Raw genomic sequence first — 27,315 nt, forward strand, 5'->3', positions numbered from 1 at the left:
CAATACCCTGAATTCCAGGTGATTTTCTTCTGAAAGTTGTACTTGTATATCTTTAACATTAGAACATAATGAGAATCAAACAGCCTGTTCAGCATTCATTCGCTGATTTACAAGTGAGAATTGGGCTTGTTCCTGAGCTGGTCTGAATCCCATGTACAATCTGCACAAAGTTCAACCATCTAATGGGGTTGCAGAGAAATTTGCCCTTATCCACCCACCCAAACTGACCTTTGTTTTTTGCCTCTCGCCAACGATCATGAGGTTTTCAATTGAGGCGGAACGTGATTTGATTTATTATTGTCACATTAGTATAAAAGTGTTGAAAAGTATTGTTTCTTGCGCACTATACAGACAAAGCATATCATTCATATAGAAGGAAAGGAGAGAGAGCAGAATGTAGTGTTACAGTCATAGCTAGGACGTAGAGAAACATCACCTTAATGCAAAGTAGGTCCATTCAAATGTCTGATGGCAACAGGGAAGAAGTTGTTCTTGAATCGATTGGTATTTGTCCTCAGACTTTCGTACCTTTTTCCCGATGGAAGAAAATGGAACAGAATATGTCCGGGGTGCGTCGGGTCCTTAATTATGCTGGCCACTTTTCCAAAGCAGAGGGAAGTGTAGTCAGAGTTAATGGATGGGAGGCTGGTGCCCTGATACTTGAGATACACTGTTGTGTGAAACAGCATGGATAAATCAGAAGGTCTTTCTCTGACCCTCACTTTCTCTCTCTGCTTGGAGTCATTCTGATTTGTGTCACTCAATAGGGCACACATCCAGTGGAAGGAAACTAGACTGGGACTCATTTTGTAGCTTGAACCTTGGCACTGCCAATATACAAAGACCAAAGAACAAAACAGCCCTGGAAACAGGCCCTTCAGCCCAACGAGCCCGCGCCGCCATTTTAACAATAGGAGTCCCCCCCTCCACCCATGACCCTTATCTATGCTTATGGCATTCCACATTGAAGGAAAACTAATTTAGGGACAATTTATTACCACCAATCAGCCTAATAGCACATCTTTGGGGTGTGGGAGGAAACCGGAGCACCCGGAGAAAACCCATGCAAGCACGGGGAGAATGCGCAAACTCCCACAGACACCGGCCCAAATCCATGTGTCTGCCCAGCAAACAGTGATAGTCACTGAGCTGTCGTGTTGCCCAGCATCTGGTCCAGTTTAAGCGTACACTAACGACATGAAGTACTAGGCTATTCTCGAAACAACCAAGAGCAGCCCTCGTACGACCCATCGCGTGTATGCCCCTCGTTGGACAAGGCAGACCAAAGCACCTGTAAATTAAAAGGGAAATACATTAGTATCATCCCCATCCTTATACGTTAACCGGGATGTCCCAAGGCTACTGAACCTTACTTAAAACAATCTCCTGTATCCCTCCATCTCCAACCCACCCATGCGCCTGTCTAAGTAACTCTTAAACAACTCCAGCGTGCCTGCCTCCACCACCTTGCTTCGCAGAGCATTCTATACCCCCACTACCCGCTGTGTGAAAAACCTCCCTCTAACATCCGTGTTATACCTTGCCCCCCTCACCCTAAGCCCGTGAACCCTCGTAATGTGCGTTTCTAACATAGGAAAAAGCTTACCACTGTTTACTCTATCTATACCCTTCACAATCTTATACAACTCTATTAGATCTCCCCTCGGTCGCCTTCTTTCAAGGAAAAACAGCCCCAATTTGCTCAATCTTTCCTCATAACCCAGTCCTTCCATACCAGGCAGCTTCCTGGTAAACCTCCTCTGCACTCTCCCCAGGGTCTCCACGTCTTTCCAGTAGTAAGGTGACCAGAACTGGATGCAGTACTCCAAATGCGGCCTAACCAACGTTCTATACAACTGCAACATTAGACTCCAGCTTTTATACTCTATACCCCTTCCTATAAAGGCTAATATACCATAAGCTTTCTTCACAACCTTCTCCACTTGTACTGCCACCTTCAAAGACTTATGCACTTGCACCCCCAGGTCCCGCTGCGTTTCTATACTCTTTACAGGTCTACCCTTTATCATATAACTCCCCCTACATTATTTTGGCCAAAATGCATCACCTCACATTTATCAATATACTAGTTGCTTTTATTGCATTTGTTTTCCAATTATTTTATTCAGCTATGGTCCAGTAATTCAGTAAGGCTGGAAATCAGTCTTGAGGTTTGAGCTGACAGAGTGCAAATGTGTAGATTTATCCAGCCAGCTCGGACATTATGGAGGTTGTCTACATTCAGGGTGGCCTCAATGGGAGGTTTCTGCTTCTGTAATTGGCTCAGAACAGAAAGCAGAAACTGGAAATCAAAACGTCATGTGATCTGAGCCAGGCTGTATACAAGAGGTGAATTGCAGCCGAGAATTGGAGCCTGGCCAGATTTGCCCATTTCCCGTACTGCAATGGCAGATCAAGGGTTCTGAGCATTGCCAAACATGGGGTGGAGAGGTATTTTCTGTCGTGTTTGTGGAGCAGCAAGGTTAGACTCTAAATTCGGATATTCTGCCATTCATCCAATCAGATCAAACTTCTTCTCCAACACCCATTTCGCATCTCTCTTCCTCAGCAACCGTCTCCATCTCTGACTTATCCCACGTGGATTGCAACAGAAGTTCCACCCCTCATCTTTCGAATCCACAGGATTGCAGGTATCTCCAGGACATACAACATTCCTCAGACTGCTGTACTTGTCGCATTCTGAGATCCATACAGAGTGCCATGCACTACCCTTTGCACACACTCAATATCTCCCTCCAGCAGCACCGACTCACTATCTCAAAGCTGTCCATATCCCCAGTTTTATTTCATTCTTTGTCTCATCCAACACCTTAACAAGAAACTTTTTCTCTATTGTCCAGGTGTTAAGGAACTCCAACAATTCATTGATAGCAACACCCATCCAACACCCTCCACCCCTTCACATCCCTTGGATCCCATCCCTCCCAATCTCAACCCTTACCATGTCTTCACCATACTCTCTGATCTTTCCCTCTGAGGCTGACTGTGCTCAGCAAGCGACTTGGCTTCGTACTCTTACGTCCTCACCTCAACAAATTTTGGGCTCCATAGGATGCTGAACTTTTTTTCCCTTCGCCTCCATCTCCATATTCACTTCTTTGGTCAGGAGTCCTCTACCCATTCAATTCGAGGAAGGAATTGAACGTAATATCTCTAAATTTGCAGATGACATCAAGCTGGGTGGCAGTGTATGCTGTGAGGAGGATGCTAACAGGCTGTGGGGAGGCTTGGATAGGCTGGCTGAATGGGGCAAATACAATAGAATGTGGATAAATGTGAGGTTATCCACTTTGGTGACAAAAACAGGAAGGAAGAATGGTTGCAGTTTAGGAAAAGGAGAAATGCAACATGACCTGGGTATCATGGTGGAACAGTTGCTGAAGGTTGGCACACATGTACAGCAGGCAATGAGGAAAGCTAATAGCGTGCTGGCCTTCAAAGCAAGAGGATTTGAGTATTGGAATAATTATTCAGTTATACCGGGCTTTGGTGAGGCCATATCTCGAGTATTGTGTGCAATTTTGTTCTCCTTGAAAGGACATTCTTGCTTGCTATTGAGAGAGTCCACCAAGATCCACCAGACTGATTCCTGGAATGGCAGGATTAACTGAAGAGAGACTGGATCAACTGGGCTTGTACTCACTGGAATTGAGAAGAATGAGGGGGGATCTCGTAAAAACATATAGAATCCTGACGGAACTGGATAGGCTAGATGCAGGAAGAATGTTCCCGATGTTGCGGAAGTGCAGAACTAGGGGTCAGAGTCTAAGAATAAGGGGTAAGCCATTCGGGACTGAAATGAAGACGAACTTCTTCACTCAGAGTTGTGAACCTGTGGAATTCTCTATCACAGAAAGTTGTTGGGGCCAGTTCATTAGATATGTTCAAGAGGGAGCTGGATATGACTCTTATGGCTAAAGGGATCAAGGGGTACGGAGAGAAAGCAAGAGTGGGATACTGAAAGTGCATGATCAGTCATGATCATATTGAATGGTGGTACAGACTCAAAGGGTTGAATGGCCTACTCCTGCACCTATTTTCTAAAGTTCCTATGTTTCACCTGCCTCCAGTATCCTCCCTCCATCTGGAACCTTATTTCCAGCCTCATTTCAATGAGAATTGTCAACTTGATATCAGCCATCTCAATTTCTCTGCTCCTTTCATCCACTCTAACCTGTCTCCTTCTGAACTTGCTGCACTTTGCTCTCGAAGGTCCAACCCTGTCTTTGACATCAAACCCACTGACAAGGGTGGTGCCGTTGTCCAGCACACTGACCTCTGCCTCTGAGAGGCTGAGCACCAATTCTCAGATGCTTCCTCCTCCCTCCCCCTGGATCATGACCCCACCACCAAACATCAAGCCATTGTTTCCAGGACTATCACTGACCTCATCTCCACCAGAGATCTTCCCCCCACAGCGTCCAACCTCAGTCTTCCAATCCCAGACAGCCTGCTTCTGTCTCCTTCCCAAAATCCACAAGCAAAACTGCTCTGGTAGCCCCTCGTGTCAGGCTTTTCTCGCCCCACTGAACCAATTTCTTCCCATCTTGACTCCATCCTCTCTCCTCTTGTCCAGTCCCTTCCCACCTATATCCACGATTCCTCTGATGTCCCAAAACATCTCAACAACTTCCAGATCCCTGGCCAAAACCACCTCCTTTTTACCATGGATGTTCCTCCCTCTACAACTATACCATGGATAAATCATCAAATTCAATCCCCTGATCCCAGCTTCCCCTCCATATTCCTTGACTTATTTAGCCCAAGGAGCTATATCTAATTACTTGTTGAAATCATACTACTCTCTGTGGTAGTGAATTCCACAGATTCATCACTCTCTGGGTGAAGAAATTTCCTCACATCTCAGTTTACCCTATCTAATCCAGTTATAAATTTTATAAATTTTTGAGATCCCCTCTCACTCTTCTAAACTCCAATGAATGTAACCCTAATCAACTTAGTCTCTCCTCATATGACAGTCCTGTCATCCCAGGAATTAGCCTAGTAAACCTTCATTGCACTCCCTCTAAAGCAAGAGCATCCTTCCTCAGATAAGGACACCAAAATTGCACACATTACTCCAGGTGTGGAGTCACCAACACCCTATACAATTGCAGTAAAACACCCCTGTCCTTATACTCAAATCCTCTCGCTATGAAGGTCAACATACCATTTGTCTTTACTGCCTGCTGTACCTGTGTGCTTACTTTCAGCGACTAATGCACGAGGACACCAAGGTCTCACTGAGTACCCGCCTCTCTCAATTTACACCCATTCAAATAATAATCTGCCTTCCTATTATTGCTACTGAAGTGGATCCACATCACGTTTATCCACATTATGTAAAGGTGAGTGACCAGGAGGAGAAGCCATCACATGTAATTCTTCGGCTATGATTTGATAGATAATGGAACCAGGTGAGTGCAGTCCCAGCTAGCTGGATGACAGCGGAGAGGTGTTGGAGGATGGTGTGATCAATCGTGTCAAAGATTGCAGACAGGTCAAAAAGGATAAGATGAGAAAGTTTACCTCTGTCAGTCATACAGAATGTCCTTTATGACTTTGACTTTAAGATGTGCAGGTTAGGTTTGAGCGGCCATGCTAAAATTGCCCCTTTTTGTCCTGAGATGCATAGGTTAGAGGGATTAGTGGGTAATATACGTAGAGATATGGGGTAGGGCCTGGGTGGAATTGTGGTCGGTGCAGATTCGATGAGCTGAATGGCCTATTTCTGTTCTGTAGGGTTTCTATGATTTTAAGAGTCAATTCATTACTGTAGCAGAGGCAGAAACCTGACTTGAGAGATTCAAATGTGGAATTCCAGAGAAGATGGCATGGATTTGGGAGGCGACTACACATTCAAGGGCTTTGGAAAAGAAAGCTTGGTTGGAGTTGGGATGCTGATTTGCAAGGACGGAGGAGTCAAGGGTTTTGTTGAGAAGGGTAATGATGACAGATTTGAAGGAGAGGGAGGCGGACAGTACTTGAAAATAAAGCCATTAGCAACACAGCTAACATGGAATTTGAATGGTCAGCAATATGTACGAATAGGGTTAAGGGATCAGGAGATTGGTCTCATGGACAGAATTAGCTGAGGGAGGGATGTGGGGAAATAGGAGAGCAACTTGAGAAAGATGCGAGTTCAGGGGTGAGTTCAGCGCTGAGGTGGGAGTAACATTCAAGGTAATTCTGACGGGCGGGTAAAATGGAGGGAAATGGCAGAGGCAGCTAAATAGATGATTTCCATCTTAAGTAACAAGTCCTCACTCTTATTATTGAAGGTAAGGACAGAGGAGAGGGAAGATGATGATCTGCAGTAGTAGAAAGAAGTCAGGGATTTTCCTTTGCACTCCAGAATGATTCAAGAATAGTGAGTAGTTTTGACACTTAAAAACTTGAAAGTGTTTTATTTGGTCCAGGCGGATCTGCTGATTAGCTAAACCCCGCATTTCTCTTTCCCCTCTCCTGAGGGCAGGAATAGTTAAACCAGCAGCAGACATCATTCATGTCCTCACCAGGTGAGTATCAACAGGTTATTAGAAAGTGAGGGGCCTCTCAGCCCAGCATCTCCCTCGCTGACCTTCATGCAACTTGCTTTTGTTAACAGAGCCACAGCTATTCATCTAGAGCAGGAACCCAAGACCACATATTGTCTTTCCTAATTGAGTAGCATCAAGACCAACTTCAATACCCTGAAATCAGCTAATTAAACAATAATTAGGAATTGAACCTCAGTCATTGCTTGCTGGCCCTTCAGGGGAACTGCAATCTTCATTTATTTTTATTGCAAACAATTACAGACACAAAGCTGTTAATTGTTTGCATTTACGAAACTCAACACTATAATTAAGTACAATTATTCTATAACTGGCAAAACAGCAAGTTATAATTTCCGAACAGCAGCGACAATTCAGAACACAGTCTCTTATAACTCAGTGAATTAATTTCACTCCTCATCTGTGAGGCTATGAGGCAACTTGGGTAAAGGATTTGTACTCTCAATTCCCGGAACCTGAATTTAAAAACTGATAAGTTCTCCAATTTAGATAGAATCTTCAGATATGGGACGATGCCAGAGGACTAGAGAATTGCAAACGTTACACCTTTATTCAAAAAGGGTGAGAAGGATAAACCTGGCATGTACAGAGCACAGTAAAAAGTCTGACAACAGCAGGTTTTAGTCCAACCGATTTATTTGATAGTAAACTCACAAGCTTTCGAGGGCACTCCCTCTTCGTCAGGTGAATGGAGAGTTCTGGCCTCGGACAGGGCATATAAAGCACAGACAGTTTAGAGATTACTGATTAGAATGTGAATCTTTACACCTAACCTGCTGTTCAAGTCCTAAAGTGGCTTAGGACTTGAACAGCAGGTTAGCTGTAAAGATTCGCATTCTAATCAGTAATCTCTAAACTGTCTGTGCTTTATATGCTCTGTCCGAGGCCAGAACTCTCCATTCACCTGACGAAGAAGGAGTCCGCTCGAAAGCTTGTGAGTTTACTATCAAATAAATCAGTTGGACTAAAACCTGCTGTTGTCAGACTTTTTACTGTGTTTACCCCAGTCCAACGCCAGCACATCCACATCATGTACAGAGCAGACAGTTTCATATTGATGCAAGAATTTTTTAAAAAACAATGATCAGGAAGAAAATTCCCAACCATATAGACAAGCACCGACTAATCCAGAGTCAGCACAGATTCATTGAGGGCAAGTCATGTTTGACAAACATGATTGAGGATCAATCACTGTGACACAGTGCAACTGGACCTTCAAAAGGTATTTGGTAAAATGCCACATAATAGACCCATTAGCAAGATTGAAACCCATGAGATATTAAGGCCACGTAGGTGCAAAATTGGCAAAGGGGTATCAAAAAAAGAATGTCAGTTTTCAGGACTGGAATGAAGTTCCCCAACGTTAAGGTCTAGGATCACTGCTGTTCTCGATATACATTACTCACTTAGATTAGGAGAAACAGGGCACTATTCTGAAATGTGCAGATGGCAAAAAAAAAACTTGGAAATGTAGCAAACAGCGAAGACGGTGATAAACTTTTAGAGAATGTAGATAGAATGGGGGAATGGTGGACATGGCAGGTCAAATTCAACACAGGCAAAGATGAGTGAAATATCTTGGCAGGAAGAATGTGGAAAAATAACAAATGATCCTACAATTTTAAAATTGTAGGAAGAAAAATATCTGGGATTTTGTGAACAAAGGAGGACAGGTTAACACAGCAATTAAAATATGGGATATGCGGCTTTTTGATAGAAACATACAGAGTACAAAAGATGCTAAGCCTATAGAATACTCTAAAATAAAGCAGAAAGTACTGGAAATAGTTCAGATGAAAGGTCATTGACCCGAATGCTAATTTTGTTTCTCTCTTTAGGCCTGTCGAATACTTTCAAGCATTTCCTGTTTTTATTTCTGATTTATGCCCACTCTCCCCCAGTCACTATCACCTCCTCCCATTTCCCCCATCTATGTTTCTATTCTTTTCTCTGTTTCTATTTGTGACGTTGAAGGGATCAAGAGATATGGGGGAAAGGAAGGATCAGGATATTAATTTCGTTGGCCAGCCATGATCAAAAATTGGCTCAAAGGGCCGAATGCCCTATTCTTGCTTCTTATTTCTCTATTTCTATTCAGCCCAGCTCCCTCAGGCTCCACACCCTTGGCACTGCCAGGTGCCCAGTGGGCAGTACCAAGATGCCAGGCTAGCACTGCCCAACCCTGCCCCTAACTACCCCTGGGGTGTTTCAATGGCCTCCAGTCCAATGAGGCCATCACATCAGGTCCCCGATTGTGGGACCACCTGTGATCCTCACTGGTGAGGACCTTCACTGATGAGGGGATGAAGGTGAGCCTAGACAATTGCATCTTGGGCTCATTAATGACATGTGAAACATGTCATTAATATTTAAATCAGCCTTGTATTCTTCCTGGGCACAAGGTTGATTTCACTAGCAGAATGGTGTTGGAAAGATTGCGAGGGGTGAGAAATTGGCTGCCAACCCGATTCTTCCCCTCTCGCCCTATCTTTCTGGGTTGCTACGTCAATTGACTGACGTGGCGAGCCGGTAAGTTCCCACCCAGTATCTTAGTAGCATTGATTATGTTAACCAATGGCTGCTGAAGATCACCTGAGAGAAATTCAATGCCAGTGGAAGACATTCACAATAGGTTTTAAATGCAGACATTCCCTCTCTCCAACCACTCCTATGATCTGGTTCCCGCCCCAAAATTTGCCTTGTTGCTGGCTGTATAGCCTCGGGGCTGCCCAATTCCAGAAAGGAACAACAAATGCCCACTTAGAGGCTGAAGCTCACAGCTTTAAATTAATCCCAGACCTCCATATTCCAAATGGCAGCATGGACTGTGTTTCCCACATTTGGTCACTTGTGATTTGATGATATTTACGAAGATGATATTTAAGCTAATTAGTGCATGGCACAGCAATTGGCAGTGTGATATTTTCTGCAGTGAAGAATTAATACTTAGTTGAACAGTTGATAACAATTATCCCAGGACATTTCTCAGAATAAATCCTAAGAAAAGTTGTTGGCAATGATGGGGGTATTATACCAAGAAATGCAATATATTGAGAGCCAGGCAAGATTGCATGAGCCATTCAATGATCATCTAGCATCAGTTAGTTTCCCTCCTCACTAGTGAAGTCATTGGAACGAGCAGCAGGTTTTAGACATTATTCTGCCGTTTTCAGCCTGTTCTCAGCTGGTTATTCTAACTGCTTCTTCTGCTGGCACATGCTTCCCTGACCAGCAATCTAATCAAAGTTTAATTCTAAGCGGTTCTGTTGAGCTGAACATTTTCTGACAGTAAGGTCTGCAGGAAGCTTCCTTCAGTATTGGACACACAGAGAGAGAGGCAGGACATGCAGCTGATTAAGATTAAAGTTCCAGTGAGGGGGCAAAACTGTTAAAGGACTCGGTGTAAATGCAACTAATTAGAACCATATCAAATCACTTTCTTCATCCATCCCTTTGTTCTTCTACTTCTCTCTGTGGGTGTAATTCCGACTTGGTGTGTTAACATAAAGTTTCTCCCCTTTGAGTTTCTTTCTATTCAAGGCAATGATGTAAAATGCATTTCCAAATTTGAGAGTTTCTAATTTATATCCTTGTCCGTTAGAATCTGTTCAAAGTCTTTTCAGTCACACTTTTAGCCATTTCTGCTCGTCATTCTAATACTGTTTGGCAAGTGGTGCTCTTCTGTTTGAGGCATATTCCCTTGTTCAATGTTTTAAGGTATTACACAGAGGCTGGTCTCTGCTCTGTGACGGGAGACAAGCCTATCATGGACTGAAGTATGAATCACAGGTCAACAAGGAACAAACTAGAAACCATTAAATTGTGACAGAATTAAGACGCCAGCCCTTTCACACTGCCAGGATAAATCTACAACAAGGAATCAACTTGATCCATGGAACCAGCCTAGCAGCATGATCATCAACAGGGTGGCTGGTCAGTAACAGCAGCGTTGATTCCTCTGACCCTGCACTCCAAACCCAGAGCGCAGGCCTCAATTCCTCAATGGGTTAATTTCAGAACTCGCTGTGATATCCAAACCAAGCATCCCCATGTTTAGAACATAGAACATAGAACATTACAGCGCAGAACAGGCCCTTCGGCCCACGATGTTGCGCCGACCAGTTAAAAAACAATGACCCTTGCAACAAGTTATTGGAAGCTGGTTAGTGTGGGAGAAAAAAATATCCATCTGGCTCACTGTCAGGAAAGTGACTGATTGAGTGGATGGAGCTCTGGAATTCTATAGGTTGTACTAGCTTCTCACTGCTGGAGAGTGGCAGAAATCCAATGGAATGATCAAAATGAATGTAGAGAATTCAGAGCAAATCCAGAATGAAGCTTAATCTGAAGAGCAACAACTCAGAGTGCGCATCGGGAATATCCTCTCACAGCATTCAGGGGAGGATACAGAGAATGAAAAAACGAACATCAAACAATATCAGATTCAAAGAGAAAGCTGAAAAATTGGAACCAGAAAAGTGGTATTACATAAATGAAAGGGCATAATTACAGATATATTTATCAAGTAAACAAGCTGAATTACGTTTGAGTTATCAGATGGTATTTGCATGAACTGCACATCCTCAAGGGATTGTGATAAGTGAATGTCTGCTGAAATTTCTGTCTCCTTTGGTTTACAGTGTCTGAGTTCCTTTCAGCAGTCAACTCCACCTTTCCTTCAATTCCATTAACTACCTCCAAAAACATCTTCAGCACTTCTTTCAATGGGAACTGCATAATGAAATCCTATAAATTTGTTTCATTTTACCAATCTTTTCATTTTTTTTGCCTCAGTATAACGGGGAGCTTCCTATAACAGTCCAATTCCTGGAGTGAGCGTACACTGACATAACTTCACTGATCTATCAGGGACGTCCTGAGACAATCCCTGAGGAAATCAATGGTTTTAACTGGGTTCTGTACTGAGACACGGCTCATCTCTTAAAGGACTGAAAGGAAAACTGCCCAAGCTCAGGACACCATTATGGGAACACAACAGCACTGTGGTGTTGGGAAATGAGGAGGGCAGGAGGAGTTTCTATTGACCTTGCAAGTAGGAATCCAATATAAAAACTGAGAACTGATGTCCTCAACTGTTGCATAACAGAATTATCTTCAAAATTGTCTGCCACAAGCTTCCCAAAACTAAAATGAGAGTTCCCAGCATTATTTAAGAGCTTCCCTTTGAAGAGCATCTACACTTAATTACTTGAGCTGAATTCAGACCTGACCTTAATGAAACTTGCTACACCTCAGCATGCTGCTGCTGTACGCTGTGATCCCTCTGGGCTCAGACTAGAGCACATATTTGCTCATAAATCATGTTTTGCTGAGACTCTCTTGCTTGTTTTGCAGCCATCTCTGTAGAGATGCAGCAATTCCTTTGTCCAACATCATTAACGAGCAACAGTTTCTCCAGCAGGATGTTCCTGCACTTGCTCCCATCTCATTGCAACAAGGCTAACACTGAAAATTCCAAGCCCTACCTCTCTTTCTTCATATTGTCCAAAATGTCCATGTATCCTGTTTGTTTCTCACACTGTCTCAGTCCTTTACACTGTAGTAAATGCTCTTTATAGTGTATTATCCTTCTGAGCTAATAGTTGACGCTAAATCCTTTCATTCGTAAACCATATCTGAAAAGATCATGAATCAAGCATGTACAAAACAAGCACACTGGCCTCCTTCTATGATGTGAACATTTCTTATTCTATAATAAGTAACCCTTAGGTTTACAATAATCAATTGTTGAACTCATCGGCAGAAACTGGGAGACTGACTCACTTGCCAGCTGAGTTTTACAATTACATCTGAATCTCCCAGTTGTAGCTACCGGTTACAGGGGAGGTCCTTAACTTCAAGCTTTTCCAGGCTGTAGGGTAAAGGGTAAAGCTTTTCATTGGACAGCATTTCTCCATTGATTTTACCACTATTCGCTCAATATAAGCTATCATCATGGCAACATCATAACATAACTGCTGACTGAATGTTCACAATTTTCCCCTTTAATTGTACAACTAAAGTAAAAGCTGTATTTGAACAGCAAATAGTGAACTAAATGGGCCTGATTTTAACTACATGAGTACTTTTGACCGAGTTAAAACCTCGCCAATGGATCCATTTTGTGTTAGCACCACCTGGTGGCAGCTGGTATTGCCTCAGATTACAAATTTCATCCAAATCCCGAGAACTGTAGTACAAAACATCTCATTACGGTTCTAAATTCTATTCTTCTGCTTGCAGCAACTATCCTGTGCAAGCAACAAGAAAAAGAAAATCCTTGGCTGAATGCATGTGAAAGCAGGTGCCACTTCAAGCAGTAGTCACTGTGCCTCAAAGCATTTGTACTCCCCCTCATCATTCCCTCACTGCTGCTCCTTGGTAAGCAAATAATTTCATCCTCCAGGTGGACACATGCAGCTGACAACACATTGCCATTATTCTGCCAACTTGCTTCTGTTCAATGTGGGTGTAACTACACCACATGGGCTACAGCATTTCAAAAAGGCAGCTCACCACTACCTTCTAAAGGGCAATGAGTGATACGAAGAACAAAGAAAATTACAGCACAGGAACAGGTCCTTCAGCCCTCCAGGCCTACACCAACCGTGCTGCCCAACTGAACTAAAACCCCCTACCCTTCTGGGGACCATATCCCCTGTTCCTCTCCACATCTCAGGGTATTACCATTCATTGTGTGATTCTTTGGCTTGTTTTCCCTCCCCAAATGCATTACTTCACATTTCTCCAGACTGATTTCCATTTGATCCCTTTCTGCCCAACTGGTCAGTCCATTGAGGAGGTGATAATGATGGCCCTTGATGTCAAGGCAGCATTTGACTGAGTGTTTCATTAAGGAGCCCAAGTAAAACTGAAGTCAATGGGAATGAGGGGAAATCTCTCCACCGTATGTCATACCAAACATAAAGAAAGATGGTTGAGATTAGGTGGATTAGCCATACTAAATTTCCCCTTAGGTCATCAGGGATACAGGGTAAGCCTGGCTAATAGCACAGGCTCGATGGGCCGAATGACCTCCTTCTGCACTGTTAAGGATTCTATGATTTATCTATGATCCTATGATTGTGGAGGCCAATCACTTCAGTCTCAGGACAGTGATGCAGGAGTTCCTCAGGGTAGTGTCCTCGGCGTAACCATCTTCAGTTCCTTCATCAAAAACCTTCCCTCATAAGGTGGATGGGTGATGCCGTTTGCAGATGATTGCACAATGTTCAGCATCATTTGCAACTCCTCAGGGACTGAAGTAGTCCATATTCAAATGCAGCAAAACCTGGACAATATTCAGGCTGATAAGTGGCAAGTAATATTTGCGCCACACAAGTGCCAGGCAATGACCATCTCCAAAAAAAGAGAATTAACCATTCCTCTTGACATTCAATGGCATTACCATCACTGAATCCCCCACTATCAACATCCTGGGGTTACCACTGACCAGAAACTGAACCGGACCAGCCAACTAAATACTGTGGCTACCAGAGAAGGTTAAAGGCTAGGAATCCTTGGCGAGTAACTCACCTCTTGATTCCCCAAAATATGTCCCCCATCTACAAGGCACAAATCAGAATGTATTGGAATACTCTCCACTTGCCTGGATGCAGCTCCAACAACACAGAAGAATCTCAACTCCATTCAAGATAAAGTAGCCCTTGATTAGCACCCTATTTACCACTTTAAACATTCATTCCCTCTACCACCAACACACAGAGGCAGCAGTGTGTATCTACAAGATACACAGCAGGAACCCACCAAGGGTCCTTTGATACCACTTTCCAAACCCATGATCTCTACCATCTAGAAGGGCAAGGGCAGCATTTGCAAGGGAACACCACCACCTGGAAGTTACCCTCCAAGCCAAACACTATCCTGACTCGGAATTACAATCACCATTCCTTCACCGTCACGGGGTCAAAATCCTGGAACTCCCTTCCAAATAGCACTTAGGGTGTACCTACACCACATGAACTGTGGTGATTCAGGAAGGCCAACATTTATTGCGCATTCCTAATTACCCTTGAGAAGATGATGATTTACAGTGGCTGGGATTTTTGATAGATTTAAACAAATTTACACTTCAGGAATCCCCAACCATTGTAAGCAACAGTATTCTCAAGGGCAATCAGGGATGAGCTGGCCCAGCAACATCCAGATCCAGTGAAAGAGTACGGGGGCGATTCTCCCAGTCCACTGTGCCGCTTTTGTAGGCGGGCCAGTGATGAGGGGCCATGGAGCTGGCCAGCGATTAGGAGGCTGGTAGTGTGGGCTGCTGCGCACATGCCGATCTCGACTCTGACAGACCAGCACATGCCCTGTGCTATCCTGCTGGCCTCTCCAGCAGGAATAGACCCCACCTCCTGGTGTTCAATGGGATTTATGCTAGTACACTCTGCAGTGCACAGAGCGTGGGAGATTCATTTTGAAACTCCCGCTGAAAGAAACAGCGTGATTTACTACAGTTTTTATGCGAATTTGACACATTTTTGGGAGAATCACTCCTATGATTTTTAAAAATTTACATTTTTCTGCAGTCCACAGCTTTCGCACTATCAGTCACATGACCAATTTATAAACTTCCTAATCGTGTTTTGACATTTAAGTCCAAATTATTGCTAAATACGCTGAGTGCAAGATGCTTTGCAAGCCCAACTGTAATCAGTCTTCCAGTCACAAAAACAGCTGTCAACCATTATCCTTTGTTTTTGCCACTTTGTACCCAATTTGTCAGTTGCCCTTGGATCGGATGGGTTTTAATTTTCTGACCAGTCAGCCATGTGAGAACTAGTCAAAAACCTTGCTAAAATACATGCAGACTACGTCAAATGAGCTACCCACATCAATCCTCCTCTTTACTGCTTCAAAAAATTCCAACCAAGTTAATCAGACATAACCTTGTCATAAAATCTCTGGCTGACTATCCTTGGATTAATAAAAGCAAATTACTGCCGATGCTGGAATCTGAAACCAAAAGAGAAAAAGCTGGGAAACCTCAGCAGGTCTGACAGCATCTGTAAGGAGAGGAAACAGCTGACATTGAGTCCAGATGACCCTGTGTCAGCTCTTTCCTCTCCTTACAGATGCTGTCAGACCTGCTGAGATTTCTCAGCATTTTCTCTTTCAGTCTCCCTTAATTAAGCCCTGTTTTGTTAAATTATTTTTTAAAATGTCTTCAAGAACATTTTAAAGAATTTGTCTTACCACTGAGGTTAGGCTGATGAGAGGTATTGAAATGGTTGCCACAGGAGGACACAGGTTTAAGGTGCTGGGGAGCAGGTACAGAGGAGATGTCGGGGTAAGTTTTTCACTCAGAGGGTGGTGGGTGCGTGGAATCGGCTGCCAGCAGTGGTAGTGGAAGCGGATTCGATAGGGTCTCTTAAGAGACTTTTGGATAAGTACATGGAACTTAGTAAGATAGAGGGTTATAGGCAGGTCTAGTAGGTAGGGACATGTTCGGTGCAATTTGTGGGCCGAAGGGCCTGTTTGTGCTGTAGTTTTTCTACGTTTCTATGAGAGTCTTCCAGCACCTGGTGTGTAAACAGAAATTTGGAAAATGGTGATGAAAGCCTCCAACATCTCTTCCCTGGCAACCTGGAGTACACTTCATTTGGGTTATTATCCACTCTGAAAAATGTTAACTTCTTTAATATTTCATCTTTCACAATGTCCAGACCATCCATTATTTCACTCTCCTCTTTAACTGCAATGCCCACATCATTCCTCTCTTGTAAAACAGATGCAAAGTATTTAAGAACCACGTCCAGATCTTTTGCCACAATTGTAAAAGGCAGAATCATACATGAATTCGGCAAAATATTAGCTCTGGTGGGAAGACCAGTGTGGAATCATAGAACTCTACAGTGCAGAAGGAGGTCATTCAGCCCATCAAGTCAGCACTGACCAGAATCCCACCCAGTCCCTATCCCCATAACCCCATGCATTTACCCTAGCTAGTCCCCCTGACGTTAAGGGGCAATTTAGCATGGCCAATCCACCTAACCCGCATTTTTGGACTGTGGGAGAAAACTGGAGCACCCAGAGGAAACCCATGCAGACATGGGAAGGATGTGCAAACTCTACACAGATAGTGTTCCAAGCCAGGAATCGAACCAGGTCCCTTGCGCTGTGAGGCAGCAGTGATAACCTCTATGCCACCTGGGTGGAGCTCTCCAGCTCCACTGGCCAGTTTTCTCTGGGATTATTGATATTTTGACAGCTTAAATGAAATATGGACATCTGTAAACAAGGTAAAGTTCAAAGAAATGACACAAAATACATTCTTCCCACCATCCCATCCCCCCCAATATCTCCCCACCACACTTAAATGCCACCCCATGAGGCTCCCACTGGTGCCCACCCTTACACTGCCCCCAGCACAGGTTGGCACTGCTAACCTGTGCCAGGGGCATTGCCTGGCACTGCCTGTCCATGCCGTTCCCCTGCCCAACGGAATCCCCGTGACAGATTTAAGGTATGAATATTCAGTGAGGAATGATAATTTGGCAAGGGGGCTAGTTAATTACTTTAAGATTTATTAAAACGTATTAAAGAGGTCCTTGCCCACTATGGCCGTGAATTTGATTACAACATCAGCCAAAACCCAGAAATCAGAAAGTGCGGTCACGCTGGACTGAAACATGCTTTGCGACTCTCGCAGGATGTCGACTCCATTCGGCTGATTCCATGCGCAGAAAGTGCAGGGTCAATATCCCCCTTCAAGCTAACTTTCTGGTGTCTAGTCAGTTCTCCCCTTCCTTGCTTATCCTCTTGCACTTTCAAACATCTCGATCACCCCCTTGAATACCTCCCATGGTTCTGAAAAAGCAAACATTAAGGCTTAATTCTAGAGAAGTTACGTTAAACTTCCAAAGAACCTTTGCTGGATCACCTGAGAACTACTCTGCATTATTCTGCTCTCCATCTAGAAATACAATATCAAGGCAATGGAAAGGAGCAAAGTATATTTGCAAGTATGATATCAGAACTGAGAGGTTATTATCTGGAAAACTTGAACTGTCATATGCCAAAAACAAAACGTTTAAATGGCTAGAGAGATATTTCAACGGCTCATACTGAGAAGCTCCAAGTTAGGAAGATTCAATATTTGCCCTGTCTACGATGAGTTAGCTCCTGCTCTGAATTTCTATCTAACAACTGCTGCTGGGGAGTATTTATATTCACATCAGGTGAGGCGAGGACTAGATTAACATTTGCACCCAGCATCAAGTGGCTGAACTACAAAACCTGTACCCGCTGGGCAGAGAAAGTGCACAAAAGCTGTTGAGCCAACATGAAAAGGAGGAAACTGCAAAATCACAACTCATTTTTGAGACTTTAAATAGCCAACTCATCACTGCATGTTAATACTTGTCATCTCTGCAGCTGCCCTCACTCACTGGGTTAATTATTGACAATATGTTGAAACAAGTCCAAACGACAGAGGAATGCAATGAGTGTGAGTTGGCTGGTGCTTCTGTTATAAACTCATTGTTACAACATTGGGAGAGCCGATTACAGTTCTACATTCTAAACAGAACTTGGAAAATAATTCAAAAACAGCAAGCTCTAATACAAGCCTGTGGTGTGCAGGATATGAAATAGCCCCTGACACAGGCACCATATGGATTTAAACAGAAATTCAAAAGAAACCCAAGATTTCACGATTTGACTTTGAAAACGTCTCTAAAATATTAAAACAATTAGACTTTGAATTGTAAAATAAATGCAGAATTATTAATATAATTAGCAATACTGGGAAGGCCATCCATCAAACAAAACTGAAAGGTCTTTCCAACTGAGAGCAGATTATCATCAATATGAAACACATTTAACGGCCCTGTTACTCTACCGTCAATGATCACTATCAAAGCAGATGCATATTGTGCCTGTGAGGACACCATCTATGGAGCACGATTATCATTTTCTATTTGTTCACTTGCAGTCATGAAAAGTAATTTTGTTGAAACAAAACCGCGCAAAATTCCCAGCCACTGTAAATCAGAATGTGATCTTTAGAGAAACAACACACACATACACATTGTCGCCACACTTGCACAGAAGTTTGCTCTTTTCTAATACCTCCCTCTCTTGAAGTCTCAGCCCTTCCCTCGCCAATTCTATCCCTTTCCGAGAGAGCAGGAGCTCTGCGTTTAGAAAGAAAACAGAGCTGACACACACAAAATGTACATGTGTGCGCACACACACACACACACTCAAAGGCATGCACTTACATTCATGCATTTTCACTTGCATACATACACATTCTTATATGCGAACAGTCACGTACACACACACAAACTGAAATCACTTGGGGAAACAAGACGAGCAGGATAGAAAGATAAATTCACTTACAATGCAAATTATTCTCTTCAATGTCTTAGAGGCTGTTAGACAACCACTGTTTTACATCCAGATGTTGTTCTGAGTGGATTCCATAACAGAGTCCTTTGTCAGGAGGACTGGTCTTCTAAGCTCCTACCAAGAGAACTGGCCAAGCAATGGGGAGACCACTCCTCCCCAATTGGTCATGACTACCCTGCTAGATGTTATTTCTTAACTTCATTTTTGGGATGTGGGCAAAGCAAGCATTTACTGCCCATTCCTAGTTGCTCTGGAGATCATCATGAACCATCTTCTTCCTGAACCCAATGGCGTTCATAGGGAATTCCAGAGTTTTGACTCAGCGACGATGACGGATGCTGTGAGACTTGGATGGGAACTGGGAAGTGGCAAGGTTCCCATGCATTGTTGCTTAGCCAGCATCCAAATGCTAGGACGTTAATCCCAGGCTCACTGTTGCTACAATGATGAGGGATTGGAATTGAAACACTCCACTCCCAGTGGATATAGCTACTCCATGGAGTAGCGACTGCACATCAAGACAACCATGGCTCCTCTAGCAAGGATTATCTTGAGTGAGTCTCAAACATACAACTTTCAAACTTAAAGACAGGAATGCCCAGGATAACAATGTAAACACTCGGGATCAAATTCTATCATGGGGAGGGTAAAAGTTAGACCAGCCATCTTGCAGATGAGATGTTAAACAAAGGTTTTATCTGCTTGCTGTGATTTAAGATCTCACAGCAGGAGTATTCTCTCCATGTCCTTGCCAACATTTAACATTCAACCAAGACAACCAGAAATAGTTCAACATCTCATTTATCTCATTGTTTTCTGTGGGATCTCACTATGTACAAAGTTGTTGTTTTAGTTCCTACATTATAACATGAAACACTTTCAAAACACACGTCATCATAGGCTATGAAGTGCCTCCAGCTGTCCTAAGGGTGTGAAAGATGCACCTTAGGTGTTTTCTGTCTTGATATGTACTCAGACACACCAACCACAACACGCCCCCGTCGCGCACTCTGGGCTGCATCACGCGGCCCCCGTCGCGCACTCTGGGCTGCGTAATACTGTCCTGGTCACATACTATGGCTGCATAACACTGTCCCTGTCATGCACTATGGGCTGTTTAACACAGTCCCTATCACATAATATGGGCTGCATGACACAGTCCTGGTCGCACACTATGGGCTGTTTAACACAATCCCTATCACACACGATGGGCTGTATAACACAATTCCTATCACACACCATGGGCTGTATAACACAGTCCCTGTCACACACCATGGGCTGTATAACACAGTCCTGGTCATACACTTTGGATTGTTTAACACAGTCTCTGTCACACACCACGCGCTGTATAACACAGCCCGTGTCACACATTTTGGATTGTATAATACCATCCCTGTCACACACTATGCGCTGTACAACACAGTCCGTGTTAGACAATATGGGCTGTGTAACACAACCCACGTCTCACACTTTGTGCTGAATAACACAGTCCCTGTCACATACCATGGGCTGTGTAACACACAACCCTGACATTTCTAGGCTGCTAACAGTCAGACACAATGAGACACTGCAGCAGAAACTCAAGCTTCATCCTGCAAAATATGTAACAAATATCTGGCAATTTGAATGTATTTAGATTAGTGATCTTCACATTTTTACAAATGTGGTACTCTTAATATATGACTGGTTCCAAACTTCAGGGCAGATTATTAAACATTTATTGAGTTCTCAGTAATAACGTACTTGTGGCCCAGCTCATGGGCAATGGTGAAGGCTAGATTGAGACCATTATCTTCAGCAAGCACGCACTTGCGCTTTGCACTGCATGCTCCTCCAAGATATGCGACTCCTGTGGGAAAATCCAAAAATGGAGAGTGATTAAATAACTGAAGGCAAAAATCAATTGAAAATAAACCTGCTTTTATACTTCCTGTTCAGTAAGTGAGGAACAGCAGCCAGGTTCCACACAGAATATGTAACACATTGAGTTCTGTGCCAGCTGTCCTCTCCTGAGTTCTGCACAGTCTGAAACTTACGTCAGCTCCGAAATTCCAACTCAGAGTTTTTTTGGCTCAGTTTTCACTCCGTAGTTTATATAAAACGTTATCACATTTTATTGCCACGTGGGCTGGTGGAAGGACAGTTTCAATAAGAAGAGAAGCAAAACAAATACTTTACACAGGAACAATCCCAGATGTTTTGACAAAGGGCATGGTGGGGTGGAACGAGGTGGGAGTGAGGTGAGGTCGCCTTCTTGGCTGTGATCAGCCTAGGCTTGCAAAGATATCAGCACTTAGCAAGGGCATGGTTTATTCTGATCTAAATCCAGATCTGGTTGAATGTTGTCTGGTTTTATATTATCAACAGCATTGTAATCTTCAATCACATTTCCAGTAAGAACAGGAGTGAGGGTAATTAAGTAGGGGTTTATGTCGGACTTTTAGAGTTCAGCATTCTTCTCCTGTAATCTCTCTGCACTCACTCATTTTCTGACATACAGGCTAAACATGACAATTTACTCAAATGCCATGTTTGAAAGGTACTTCAAAAGAAACATCTGTCTCTCTTCTGTTTGTTGGTATTACAAAGAACCAGCTGCAATTTGCATGGAAACGGAAGCAGCATGTGCCTCCTCCCTCAGTGTCCAACAAGTTCCAGCAATCACTGGGAACTTAAGTCAACAAAGTGAGGAAACGCATCATGGAGCATAAACAACTAGAGGAACATGTTGTGGCTGCAGAGGAATTAGCAATTCAACTCATGTCTGTCCACAGCTGCAAGATCCAGGGATTCAGACTTCCAGATTAAGACGACATTTGGACAGGTGCATGGATAGGAAATGTTTAGAAGGATATGGGCCAACACAGGCAAACAGGACTAGTTAAGTTTAAGAAACCTGGTCGGCATGGAAGAGTTGGGCCAAAGGGTTTGTTTCCATACTATATACCTCTGTGACCCCTGGATCCTTCACCTAAACAAAGGTTACTATCTGAACAATACTATCTTCTTGAGTCATTTGCTTTGGTGCAAGGCACTCATAGATGCAACCAATGGCCTCCTCCTGAATTAATGTAATCTTGTTTCACCATCTATCACCAGAGTGAAACACATAGCAACTCAGTGGGCATCAACATCCATACTGCAAATGACAAGCATTCTTCACACAATGAAAATAGCAACAACTCTCAATGTTCAAACTGTTGGTGTGGGAGCTTTAGGGTTGAATGTAAAGCTGGTTCCTCAGAATGTCAGTAGTGTGCTGAAAATCCATTGCTTGACTTCAACAAACCTCTTTTCCCACACACAAACTCCATTTAATTATTTATTTCTGCATGCGTCAAATTGATTGTGTTCGCAAAGTCTGCCAATTCCTTCATGTAAAAAAACACCAGTTGTATTTTCCTGTAAGTTTGAAGTTTTGACGTCCAAACACTTTTGTTTTGCCCTAGGCCCTGAAATACCATCTCTCTTCCTTGGGGTTCCACAGCACCTTCTCTCTCTTCCTTTCTGAAATCCTCTCTCTCTCTTTTCCCAGCACAATTACTGTCTTTCTGTTCTCAGGCTACTGTCCCAGGTTGATCCTCTCTTAAATGATCCTACAACCTTCCTCTTACATCCTCAGAAAGTCCTACTGAGGCAACCTCACCAACTTCATTCTAATATCTCTCATTGGTGTCAACTCTGAGACTGTCCATTCTGCATATAGAACAGCTTTCACTGCCCCACTCTCCATCTCCCACAGAATGTATATTCACTTCTCATCCATGAGCTTACTGTGGACATTGACATTGTGATCTTGAGAGAAGCAGAGTTGGTGAGTGATGACAACCTTCTCCTTCACAAAGCTTCCCTGTCTGGCTATAACTTGCCCAATGCCTGGGAGCAGAGATTGGGAAAATAATGATGAGCTTTGGCACCATTGCTGAATGCATTAAACTACCCACCAGCGATTCTCCAGCCCCACTCCACTCTAGTCCAATCTGTACCGGAAGCAATGAGGCCAGATAATTGCAGCCACTGTCTCCAAATAGACAAGTATTAAACACCTGGGTGGCAATTGTGCTGGGAAAAGAGAGAGAGAGAATTTCAGAAAGGAAGAGAGAAAGTGCTGTGGAAGAGAGACGGTATTTCAGGGCCTAGGACAAAACAAAAGCATTTGGACGTCAAAACTCTAAACTTACAGGAAAATACAACTGATGTTTTTTTCATGAAGCATGAAGGAATTGGCAGACATTGCTAACACAATCAATTTGGCATATGCAGAAATAAACAATTAAATGTGATTACGGAGTGACAAGTCTAATAAAAACAACAATGGCACAAAGAAGTGACTTGGTTTTTATTGGCATTATTCAGAAACAGCTTTCAGTCTGGTGTTCACCAAATGAACTAATACACTCAATAACAATTACTTTGTCATCTTGAGGACCAAAGCCAAGGTTGTTGTGATATAATGGCAACGTAATCCTTCACTCACTCTCGGTAGTGTGCTCGTTTGTTTGTGAAATGAGTAAATGTTCTCATTGACTTATTCATTTGTTAATGTTCTCAGTGTGTTATCTTTCATTTTAACTGTTTTTATACCCCATAAGGGATAGGAATTACAAAAGCGAAATCTTGGAAGACTTTTGCTCTTTTCATAATCTAATAAAATTAATAGTATAATGATAAATAATAATATAATAGTAAATAGAATGCCACGAGAGTATCATAAGAAAAACAAATGTAATATTTCCAAGATCACTGCATTTCTAATTTATATTTGGGCAAGAGAAAGTCCCTGGAAAATATTTGTTAGGAAGGGGGTTTGAGAGGTCTGGCATTTTCACAAAAGGGGTTAGTGGAATGTCCAAACGTGGGAACTGCTGGATTAAATTAATCTGTTGTTAGCCAGACAGAGGGTCTAAAGTTATAAAGTAACATAGGAACAAGGGAAGGCCATTCAAGTCTGCTCTGTCTTTCAATTAGGTCCTGGTTTATCTGTAGCTCAACTTGTTTTAATGCCTTTGCTCCATATCTCTTGGTACCATTACCTAAAAAAAAATCTATCCATCTTAGTCTTAACAATTTCAATTGATCCTCAACATCCACAGGGTTTTAGAGGAGTAAGTTCCACATTTCCACTGCCTTTTCTGTGAACAAGCACTTCCTGACATCACCGTTAAACATCTGCCAATGGTGTTATGATGGCGTTCTCTTTTTCTAGATTTTAGAACATAGAACATAACAGCGCAGAACAGGCCCTTCGGCCCACGATGTTGCGCCGACCAGTTACAAAAACAATGACCCACTAGCCTATACCAATCCCTTTTCGTCCATAAACCTATCCAGAGATCTCTTAAACGCCCCCAAACTAGACGCATTTACAACTGCAGCAGGCAGGGCATTCCAATCCCTCACCACCCGCTGGGTAAAGAACCTACCCCTGACATCCGTCCTGTAGCTACCCCCCCTTAATTTAAAGCCATGCCCCCTCGTGCTAGCTTTCTCCATCCGAGGAAAAAGGCTATCACTATCCACCCTATCTAAACCTCTAATTATCTTATATGTTTCAATAAGATCCCCTCTTAGCCGCCTTCTTTCCAACGAAAACAACCCTAGATCCCTCAGTCTCTCCTCATAGGACCTCCCCACCATACCAGTCAACATCCTAGTAAACCTCCTCTGCACCCTCTCCAACGCCTCCACATCCTTCTTGTAATGCGGGGACCAGAACTGCACACAGTACTCCAAGTGCGGCCGCACTAGAGTAGTGTACAGTTGCAACATTACACTGCGACTCCTAAATTCAATCCCCCTACCAATAAACGCCAAGACACCGTACGCCTTCTTGACAACCTTATCTACTTGATTCCCAACTTTCAGGGATCTATGTACACACACACCTAGATCCCTCTGTTCATCCACACTATTCAAAGTCCTCCCATTAGCCCTATACTCGACACATCTGTTGCTCCTACCAAAGTGAATTACCTCACACTTCTCCGCATTAAATTCCATCCGCCACCTCTCGGCCCAGCTCTGCAACCTATCTAAGTCTCCCTGCAGACTATGACACCCTTCCTCACAATCTACCACACCTCCAACTTTGGTGTCATCAGCAAATTTACTAATCCACCCAACTATACCCTCATCCAGATCATTAATAAAAATTACAAACAACAGTGGCCCCAAAACAGATCCCTGAGGCACACCACTCGTAACTGCACTCCATGATGAATATTTACCATCCACCACCACCCTCTGTCTCCTATCTGATAGCCAATCTGATAGATTTTGCCCAACCAGAGATAGTTTTTCTGCAAATACCCAATCAAATCAACTTTACAGTTCAAAAACATTATCCTGTCACTCCTTCTAGACTCTCTGTTCATTCATCCATGTCAAACATGGGCATTGCTGGCTGGCCAGCATTTATTGACCATCCCTAATTGACCTTGAACTGAGTGGCTTACTAGGCCATTTCAGTGGGCAGCTGAGACACAACTACATCGTTGTGGCTCTGGAGTCACATGTAGACCAGACTAGGTAAGATCGGCACTTTTCCTTTCCTAATGAACCAGATGGGTTTTTCCAACGATTGATAATGTTAACATGGTCATCAGTAGATTTTTAATCCCAGATATTTTCTATTGAATTCAAATTCCACCACTTGTCGTGGCTGGATTTGAACCCAGGACCCAGACCATCAGCTGAGTTTCTGAGTTATTAGTCTAACAATAATACCACTAGGCATTGCCTCTCTGGAACATCAGCTTAATTGATACTACCTACTCTTGATAATTAACCCTTTCAGTCGTTATCATTCAAATCAATTCACACTGCACCCTTTTCAAGGCCAACGTATCTTTGCTGATGTTTGGCATCTGAAGGTGAACCCATACAAAGGGAGAGAAATCATGGACCATGGTGCTTTTTTTTTAAATATAGGTTTAGCAAAACTGTTTGGTTTTGTACTCAATGCCTCTGTCTACAAATCCCACTGAAAGTTCAGTCTATACTTTACAACCACAGCTTTGTCAGACAATTACACACAACTTGGTCATTCATATTATGCAATTAGCTCTGCTTCTTTAAACCTATCCCTGTGCAATGGCCAGACAGCAGAGTGCAAAAGGCTTGAACCTCACAAGCATCACAAACAACAATCCTAAGCACAAATGTGAATACCTGGAACTAGCAGTGGCACTTCAAATGGCGCATGACTCCTGATTTCAACTCCAAATTTAAAAATGGAAAAAGCATCCAGTATTAGCACCAATCAATAACGTGCTGCTTCTATCCACTCAAGTGGGCTTTGTTAACAGTAAAATCACGCTTTGCATAGATCAATAAATAGTTTCTCATTTTAAATTGAAGCTAACCACATTGACAAACACCCAGCATTAAGCATACAACAGGGGAACAAAGCACTGCAAATGCTGGAAATGTGAAACATAAATAGAAAATGCTGAAAATCTCAGCAAGCCGGGCAGTATCTGTGGGTTAAGGCACATACCATACAAAAGCAGACCGTTGTTTCACGCAAAGCAGGCTCATGCCTGTTATGGAAGTGAATCTAATGGCATCATTAGTAAGGGGTGGGAAAGATTCAAAAATCGCAATCTTGCCAGCAAGAACTGCTACTTCCAAATCTCGAGTCCTGCTGGCATTCGCATGGACAGCGAGCGTGGACTCAAGATCCCATCCAATGTTTCAGACCCACAATCTTCACCAGTTTTGACAGAAGCTTACTGATGTCTCTTTCTCTCTACTGATGCTGCCAGACATTCTGAGCATTTCTAACCCCTACCATTTCTACTGGAGTGAAAATAACTCCTTTTGCCAGCCCCCTAAAAAGCAAATCGGATTCCTGCGAGCCTTGTTCCCCTTGTGCAAGAAACCCAGCCTGCGATCTAACTTGACACAATATTAAACATGGCTTTCAAAAAAAAATTAAGGTACAAAGTAAACATAAACAACTTGCTGAGCCAAAAACATGAATGGCAAAACAATATTTTGATAACTTAAAAAAAGAACAATTTCAAAAATGAGTAACCCATAATACATGACTAACAGCACTGCCAGCCAATAAAGCCGTTTTTGCCATTTCATTTAAGAAGAAGAGCCAGAGTGTCCTGGTCACCAGTGAAGGTAGAGGGCTCAAAGACCAAGCTAAGGAGTTGGGTTTAACTAACACTGCAGGCCTGCAGTGGAACAACGCAGTCTCAAGGCCGCCCCTCCCCAGCTTACTGCTTGCAAATGTCCAATCTCTGGAAAACAAGCTAGGCAAACTTAGAGCCAGACTCACTTTCCAAACGGAACTGACGGACTGCAACGTGCTCCGTTTCACGGAGATGTGGCTCAATCCTGCTTCACCGGACAG

At 43.1% G+C, this 27,315-nt stretch overlaps 1 protein-coding gene across 1 annotated transcript in view; it reads right to left on the reverse strand.

The window, feature by feature from the left end:
- adamts17 (ADAM metallopeptidase with thrombospondin type 1 motif, 17) overlaps nt 1-27,315 on the reverse strand; it is a 459,909-nt gene that overhangs the window by 264,578 nt on the left and 168,016 nt on the right. The window contains exon 8 of the mRNA XM_080214008.1: nt 20,694-20,799. Within this exon, the coding sequence (XP_080070134.1) occupies nt 20,694-20,799 (106 nt within the window). The remainder of the gene's footprint in view (nt 1-20,693; nt 20,800-27,315) is intronic.

This window comes from Carcharhinus amblyrhynchos, chromosome 28 (assembly GCF_965287045.1).
Source record: "Carcharhinus amblyrhynchos chromosome 28, sCarAmb.v2.hapA, whole genome shotgun sequence".
Classification (NCBI taxonomy): domain Eukaryota; kingdom Metazoa; phylum Chordata; class Chondrichthyes; order Carcharhiniformes; family Carcharhinidae; genus Carcharhinus; species Carcharhinus amblyrhynchos.